The 9,075-nt window shown below is 35.4% G+C and overlaps 1 protein-coding gene across 1 annotated transcript in view; it reads left to right on the top strand.

Annotated features, from left to right (window-relative positions):
* The window catches only part of ARF4 (ADP ribosylation factor 4), a 22,823-nt gene extending 13,774 nt beyond the window's left edge, over positions 1 to 9,049 (top strand). The window contains exons 4-6 of the mRNA XM_006754691.2: positions 3,541 to 3,612; positions 6,673 to 6,798; positions 8,743 to 9,049. Coding sequence (XP_006754754.1) covers positions 3,541 to 3,612; positions 6,673 to 6,798; positions 8,743 to 8,829 — 285 coding nt within the window. The 3' untranslated portion in view covers positions 8,830 to 9,049. The remainder of the gene's footprint in view (positions 1 to 3,540; positions 3,613 to 6,672; positions 6,799 to 8,742) is intronic.
* The last annotated feature ends 26 nt before the right edge of the window (positions 9,050 to 9,075 follow it).

Here is a 9,075-nt window from a genome sequence, read left to right as displayed (position 1 = left end):
ACTCTCAAAATCAAAAATAAATTCTCAGTTTAGAACTTAAAAAAATTCTAAAAAAAAAATGGCATTACAAAAATATATTAAGGTTAATCTGCCCTGTTGATTTGTAAGATAGTTTTATATTACTGTGTAGTATATGTAAATAACACATGGAAGAGACATTAGCGCAGAAGTTCTTAATTTGGCTGCACATTGGAGTAACTTGGGGAGCTTTCAAAATCCTAAAGTCCTGATCATAACTCCAGACCACTTGAATCAGAATTTCTGGGAATATAAACTAGGCTTCTCAAACTTTAATGTGCCTATTAATTATCTGGGTCTTTGCTAAAATACAGATGAGTTCACTAGGGCTTGGCTAAGTAACACCTGAGGTTTCTAGCAAGTTCCAGGTAGTGGTTCTGATGCTGCTGTTTGAGATCTTACTTTGCGGAACAAGGCTCCAGTACAGAGTAATTCAACAGCAGCACTGTTGACATTTCGGGCGGAATAATTCTGTTGTTGGGTGAAGGGAGAGCTCTCTTTTGCATGGTAGGATGTTTAGCAGCATTCCTGGCTTCTACCCACTAGGTGCCATAGCAGTACCCTCCTTCCCCCCAACCCAATTGCAACAACCTAAATTGCTCCCTCTTGAAAACCACTGCTCTAGTCTTACTCTTATATGTAAGGAAACTGAAGCTTGGAATGACTTACCTAAGACTGGAGAGCTGGTTCTTGTGCTACATTTCTATTTAACCTGCTTCCAACTCTGTTGTGTTTCCGAGGTATGTGCGATGTTATAACAAGCACTTCATATGTTCAAGATTTGCAGATAGCAGTTATTCTTGGTCTCCAGCTCTTATAACATTGTATACAAATGAGGTTCATTGCCACCAGGTGGCAGTGAATACCCTAGCAACCAGGTTTAAGTAGTATATTCTGTGAAGTAAGTAGCTTGTTTATTTATTTAAAAATTAGAATGTGCCCAGCCGGGTTGCTCAGTGGTTGAGCATCCACCTATGAACCAAGAGGTCATGGTTTCTCAGTCAGAGTATATGCCTGGGTTTTGGGCTCCATCCCCAGTAGGGGGCATGCAGGAGGCAGCCAATCAATAATTCTCTCTCATCATCGATGTTTCTATTTCCTTCTCCTTCTTTAAAAAATTAGAATGTTTCTGTTCATTAGCATAGCTGTGGTTAGAAAAGATTTTTTGATGAGTCGTATGCTTTAAAAATAAATCTTACTATGTTCTAAGTAAAACTTCGTTAATCTTAAACCTTATAATTTTTAACCAAGAGTAGCCCTGGTTTTATCCCTAGATTTGTTTAGCGTGCTTGGTAGTTTACTTTGAGATCTTTTTTTATGGGGGGGAGGCGGGGGAGGTACCAAATTACTTTATTTGAAGGAATGGTACAAATGAAAGACATGAATGAATGATTTGGTACAAGTTATAGAAAAGGGAAGGTAACCCCAACATGCATGTACTGCTTTGGTGACCAGGGAAGTCACCCCTGTGACTACGGGAAGCCAGCCTAAGGCTTAGCTGTCATCACTGTCTCCCAGGGTGTGCTTATCAAAGAGATACTCTGCCATGCCCGTTTCAAGGGCCTCCCAGCATGCGCAAGTTAGTTACAAGGTCTTAATTTGAGATTAGATCCATTCCTGACCTCTTTGGATTACCTTAAATCAAAAGTCCAAGTACTTCTTCCTAGATACCTCATGCCTGCTGGAGAAAGCTTTATGTGTTACCTGATAACAGCTAAGTTCTTACAGCTAGATTTGCCAGCACTCCTGACCAGTTCTTTCAGCTATAAAATTTAAAAGAAACTGATGCCATGATTTTAACTTGTGTTTACAATCCAGGACACAGTGTTTATTGTAAATTCCTCTTCCCTCACTAGATAATTCCAGTTATTTTGTTCTAAACAATTAAATAAATATTTAGCCATTTAAGTAATCTATAATAGCCAGACCTATCTTGAGAATTTTACCTTTTCTACACTCTTGATTCTAGGCTGTCCAAGGAAGTGAATAACTTATAATTTATTTCTAAAATAATTCTCCCTCTCAATAATACTATTTTGGGACTGATAGCATTATTTATATTTTAAAACAGTAAAAATGAGTTGATAGTACAGAAAAAAAAGTAGATCATTTTAGAGGTATTAACTCTTCTAGAGGGGATAACTAGTAAGGAGTGCTGAGATCTGAATTTGGGTATCTTTATACTATGCCATACTGGCTCTCCTAGTACCAAAAGTTTTTTTTAAAGGTTAGGATGTTTAAAATGATTGTTTACCTCTGGCCAATGTTCCTCAGTTGTTGAGCATCAACCTATGAAAAGGAGGTCAGTGTTCAATTCCCTGTCAGGGCACATGCATGTGTTTCAAGTTCAATCCCCAGGAGTGGGTGTACAGGAAGCAGCCAATCTATGTTTCTCTCATTATTGATGTTTCTCTCCTCTCTTGCTCTCTAAAATAAATTTTTTTTAAAAGTATATAAAAAGGATGGTTTCTAACAGACATAAAGGAAATGGGTTTGAAAGTTGCTAGATCAAAATGATATTATGTCATTTAACATCCATAGCCTAAAATAACTATTAAGTACCCTGGCAAACTCAGTGTAATACTTAAGAGTAAATACAAAGTGATGTAGACCTTTGTCCTCAGTGGATTTAATCTAGTTACTTACATAAGTAATAACACAAGACAGTTTGTGATAAAAGTGACACATGGTCATAAAAATTCTGTGATCAGGGGTTGTGGGGAGAACATTCAAAGTAATCACTTTTGTATTAATAGGAATAGATTTTGATAAAGCTTTAAAATTAATCTGCCCTCTCTCAAGTTGAAAACTTTTTTATATTTTCCCATTTGAAAGTTTTTAGAAAAGTCTTAATTCAAAGAACTGCTTCCCAATTCCATTTCTTTTGTAGTATAAAATTCTAATATTTGTAAATATCTTTAAGAATGATTACTACCTTTCTTCTTAATAAATATTTCTTATTTGATCAAGTCAACCATGAATTTTAGATATATTTTGCTTAAAACTTCCTTATCCTGGTTGAGTTGGTGGGCAACATTCTAGAGCAAGGCTAAGTTTTCCTGATGAAGCATGCCTCTTCTCCCTCTTTTTTTTTTTAACACTGTACTTTCAATAAATCCAGTTAGTAAATTCATGAATCTTTGGCTTATTCTTTTCCTTTTGTCCCCACTTGTGGTCATTTTGTTACTTAAATTTATCTGGACTTAAACATGCAAGGGCACAGGGAAGGAAGGGAGTGGGGTAAAATTTAGTTTTAGCACAACTGAGAAAAGATTTCATTTGGTTAAGAGTGTCATTTCTTTTGATTTAAAATAAAATTTCAAATGTTGAAGTAAAAAATAGTGCTCAAATTTGTTTTCAGGACTTAGAGCCCTGTTCTTTTTCTATTATTTTTTAAATAATGGGACATTTTCTTCTCAACATTTGGCTCTTGATACGGTTTTGCTGCTTATGCTTGTGTTTTATATTTAGTGTGTCCTTTAAATTTAACTGTCATAATTTATTTAAACAATTTTTTTTCAGGGTCTTATTTTTGTGGTAGATAGCAATGATCGTGAAAGAATTCAGGAAGGAGCTGAAGAGCTGCAAAAAATGGTAAGAATATATTTTTTTGATTTATCATTTCCAGGATGCATTTTTTCCTAAGTGACAGTGGTGATGTCAGTGGTTGGCACATTTTAACTGTGATTAGATTACACAGGTAAGACTTTTTAGGGCAGAAAGAACTATCATCACAGGTTCTTAAGAATGCATATATGGACACAGACACCAGGGGGTGAGGGCATGAGTTGGGGAGAGTGAAGGGGGCGGGGGCGGAAATGGGGGGGATAAACACATATGTGGTACCTTAATCAATAAAGAAAAAAAAAGAATGCATATAATATAAAAATCTCCTATAGAGTTTTTTTTTTTTTTTTTAAAAAAAACCCCACACACAGAAGAGAAACTACTTAGTAGGCTGGGAGAAAAAGCCCAGCTTGATTTTAGAATGCTCCATGACTGCTTTTGATGCATATCTCTGATTGAGGATGTTTACATTAGTCCACTCTCTTATTTTATAGGTATAACATATGTAGTTCTGATACTTTATGGGTGGGATGCTGGCTCAGATTCCTTGCTCCTAAGGTCATTGGGTTTAGTTTTTTCTATATTGTGCCTACAATGTATACTTTGAAATGTTTTGTAATAGTAACCATGATAAAGAATCCCGGGGAAGGTAGTAGGATTTTGGTTGACAGTGGCATCTTGGCCTGGCCATATATTGGGTTAATGTTTTCATTTGTCTGTTTGCTAAAAAGGCAGGGCGGGGTGGGGTTGTTGAGGAAACTTGCCATGGTTTCAAATTATGGCCATAAAACATTTACTGAAATGAAATCTTAATTCTCATTTATTGCAATCTGTAAAACCATTTTGTCAGTGTATGTGTAACTAAATAACTGCTGGGGTGGTTTTTTTCTTTTTTTGTCTGATGAGTCACATATCACCCCTTCTCTTTTTGTAAATAGTTTTGAGATAAAAGTCACATGCCATGAACTTCACTCATTTGAAATGCACAAGTTAGTGGTTATTAGTTTATAAAATGTTACAGCCGTTACCACAGTCTAATTTTAGAACATTTTCATTGGCCCATAAAGAAATCGTAGAACATTTATTATTTATTCCCCATTCCTTTCCCCACTCTACCCTACACCCCTAGCTCTGACATCCACTAATCTTCTTTCTGTCTCTATATACATATGCCTATTCTGGACATTTATACAATTGGAGTCATGCAATACGTGGTCTTTTGTTAATTTTTAAAATTTTCGTTATTTTTCACTGAGCGTAAGTTTTCAAGGTTCATATTGTATCATGTATCAGAATCTCATTTTTACGGGCTTTCTACTTTTGGTGGTATTCTTGCATTTTTTATGATATTGTTAATATCCTAATCATTGTATTGTTGTCCCACTGTTGTCTAGTTCAGCTGGCTGGAAAGGATAAAAGTCCAAAAAGAATCATTATCTAAATAGTTCTACTACTAAGTACCATAAGGTCCTGTCATAAATATTTATTGCCATATGTGTTTTTTGTCCTTGCCAGTCTTACTCTCAGTGTATGATCATGAGACTGAATAAATGTTTTACCTTAATGGAGTATAGCATGGTTGGCTTGAAAAAGTTTTGCTTTACTTGAAGGCATATAATTATTTGCTCAGGATTTAAAAACTGAAGGATGAGATCCCACTTCTGGGAATATATCCTAAAACCCCTGAAACACCAATCAGAAAGAATATATGCACCTCTATGTTCATAGCAGCATTATTTACAATAGCTAAGACTTGGAAACAGCCCAAATGCCCATCAGTAGAGGAATGGATAAAAAAAAAAAAGCTGTGTTACACCTAGCCAGTTTGGTTCAGTAAATAGATGCTCGGCCTCTGGACTGAAGGGTTCCGGGTTTGGTTCAGGTCAAGGGCACATGCCTTGGTTGCAGGCTCGATCCCCCAGCCAGGTTGGGGCATGTTTCGGAGGTACCCAATTGATGTCTCTCTCTCATCTCAATGTTTCTCTCTTTATATCTCTCCCTTTCCGTTCCACTCTCTAAAACGGGTCCTCAAACTGCGGCCCGACCGAAACATTTATCCGGCCCGCCGGGTGTTTTTGCCGCCACTGTGTGCATAGGAATTTGTTCATAGTTTTTTTTTAAACTATAGTCTGGCCCTCCAACAGTCCGACCTCGTGTTTAAAAAGTTTGAGGACCCCTGCTCTAAAATCAATGGGAAAATATTTTTGGGTGAGGATTAACAACAAAAAATCTGTCACATTTACATAATGAAATACGCAGTTGTAAAAAAGAAGGGTCTCTTACCCTTTGAGACAGCATGGATGGAACTGAAGACTATTATGCTAAGTGGAATAAGCCAGTCAGAGAAAGACAAATACCACATGATCTCACTTATTTGTGGAATCTAATGAACAAAATGAATTTACCAACAAAATAAGACTAGAGGATGGAGGCATGGAACAGAATGACATATCTCTGGGTGGGAGGAGCGGGGACGAGAAGAGATAAACCAGAGAACTTAAATACTTCTATGCATAGCACTTGGACACAGACAATAGTGTGGGTGACGGTCTAGGGCAGTGGTCGGCAAACTCATTAGTAAACAGAGCCAAATATCAACAGTACAACGATTGAAATTTCTTTTGAGAGCCAAATTTTTAAAACTTAAACTATATAGGTAGGTACATTGTTATTAACTTAATTAGGGTACTCCTAAGGCTTAGGAAGAGCCACACTCAAAGGGCCAAAATGCCGCATGTGGCTCACGAGCCGCAGTTTGCCGACCATGGGTCTAGGGGAGTAGAGGCTGGGTGGAAAGGGATATAGGAGGGGAAAATGGGAGATACCTGTAATACTGTCAACAATAAAAAATATATTTAAAAAATAGCATAGGCATACTTACAAATAAAATGTATATAAGTACTGGAAGAAACCCCTCAACAACTGAAGGATAAGAGATTTAAGTTGTAGGAATACCTTAACTTTATGTAGAGAAATTGGGTTGATATTTAATAAATAATATATATAGGAAGACAGTGTTTTATTTAATTTGTTACAATAATTGAATTCCAGTTTTATAGTTGTTAATGTCTTAGCTTTTATTTTCAGCTTCAGGAAGATGAGTTGCAAGATGCAGTGTTGCTGCTTTTTGCAAATAAACAGGATTTGCCAAATGCTATGGCCATCAGTGAAATGACAGATAAATTAGGTCTTCAGTCTCTTCGTAACAGAACAGTAAGTATTTGGCTTATATTAACTTCTTGACTATTAGACTTATTAGGATAATTGTTTTAGCTAATATTTAGTTTAAAAATTTATTAGCTAGTTGTCCCCTTTGAGCAGATAATGAACACATTATTTTACTATAGTTTACTTTTGCTTACACAAATATGATCCCTTTCAGGCATTATTTCATACTGTTATAAATGTGTTCAGTTTTACTTTAAAGAATGCTGATACCTTCTCCATTTTTTTTAGCTTTTAATAAATATTCGTTAAGGATCCAAAGATTTAAATATCTTTATTTTATTTAATGTTTGTTAACTTTATCCTCAAAATGTTTAGTATTGATAAATACGTAGAAAACTGCTCTATGTAAATTGTAATACTAAAAAATTATTGACATTTTAAACTTTTATCTTTTAAATAACAGGCAAATAATTCGTAATTTTGTTTTTAGGAGCCATATTTTAGATAATATGGTTTTGTACCGTAATATCAAAAGCTTGTGGGGCACCCGGCCGGTGTGTCTCAGAGGCTGAGTGTTGACCCACCAACCAAGAAGGTTGCTAGTTCAATTCCTGGTCAAGGCACATATCCAGATTGTGGGCTCAACCCCCAGTAGGGAGCATGCAGGAGGCAGCCTATAGATGATGTTCCTTTCTCATCGATGTTTCTATCTCTCTAAGTTTTTAATTTAAAATTACAAGAAATATTTCCTCTCTAACAGCTTATTTTATATCCGTGATTTAAATATCGGCAAAACACAACATGCAGTTTTATATGTAAACATGATATTACAAACTATTAGTGTGGCTTGTGCTTTACAATAGTTTTTTATTAGCTTGTCAGCAAGGCAAACATTGTACTGTGGCAATAATGTAAAGACTGAGATGTTCCAGGCTGATTTAAATAAAATAAATTGCAAATACCAGTTTTCCATGCTATATGAATTTATGCCTTTTCCCAGCCTTCTGGGGTGTTTGATATTCAAATAATACTTGGCAACATTGTATACTTTCAGTGGTGTTGCAATATTAAAACAAAGTCTTTAAGGCAAAATAAAATGTGAATAAAGAAATTAATAAAAATAAATTATCCCTTATAGATAATTAAATTGCTTTCTAAGTCTTTTTGTATTTGTAACTTTTCATGGCAGTTACATAGAGTTACTAGAGAAAAGATTCATTACCAATTTTATAAAGTAGAACTTTTTGGAATGCATAAGACTAAAGATAATGAAATTATCTGAAAAGCATGTCTCTAAAAATATCAACAAGCCCATACTCTAAAAATTTTGCCTCCTATATTCTTAACTTTTTTAAAAAGTGGGAAATAAGAGGATTATAAGGAATAGGTGGGTAGTTTATTTGTTACTAATCTTCCCGTGAATGTTCTTTTTAGATTAAGTAGTAGATAGTTGGTTAAATTTAATGTGTGGGTAGAATAGTTTTAAATGTGAGAGGAGTTTTTTGAGAAGCAAGAGTTATGAGAGAACTCCCAATCTATATATACAGTTACTTAGATCATTAAATATAAAAGTAATTACTTGAGTTGTAAAACTTTAATGTATTTACTCATTTATTCCTATGGTTTTATGTATTTTGTTTGCTTTGTTTTAAAAAAACTGATTTCAGAGAGAGGGATAGAACATCAATGATGAGAATCATTGATTGGCTGCCTCCTACACACCCCTTACTGTGGATAGAGCCTGCAACCTGGGCATGTGCCCTGACCGGGAATCGAACTGTGAACTCCTGGTTCATGGGTTGACACTCAACCACTGAGCCACACTGCCGGGCTTATGTTTTCTTTTTTTCTGTACGTTTATGGGAACTGCTGGCTAAATAATACCCCTAAGCAATTGGGGGAAAATAATTTTCTGATTCAGAAATTTGAAACTCTGTGTTATACATAGTCTCATGTTAATCACGTATTTTCTTGTTTTTTTCTTTGTAGTGGTATGTTCAAGCCACTTGTGCTACACAAGGAACTGGCCTGTATGAGGGACTTGACTGGCTGTCAAATGAGCTTTCAAAACGTTAAATGAAACTGGATATCTAATCAAGGACATGTTGGATAGAATTTGTCTAGGCTTGTTACAACAAAATTAGTTTGCATCTTGGTTATTAAACAGTATCTGGGACTGGTGCGGGCAGAATATTACAGCGTTTAAACTTATTTTGTTGCCAATTATTGTTTACCAAGTATAAATGTTGCACTTTAGCAATATGCTTGGTTTTAAAGAAATTATCTTTAACTTGGGGGGAAAAAGTGTCCTCTTAATTTTAT

Source organism: Myotis davidii, unplaced genomic scaffold (genome assembly GCF_000327345.1).
Source record: "Myotis davidii unplaced genomic scaffold, ASM32734v1 scaffold111, whole genome shotgun sequence".
NCBI lineage: Eukaryota > Metazoa > Chordata > Mammalia > Chiroptera > Vespertilionidae > Myotis > Myotis davidii.
This window is presented reverse-complemented; position numbering and strand designations above follow the sequence as displayed.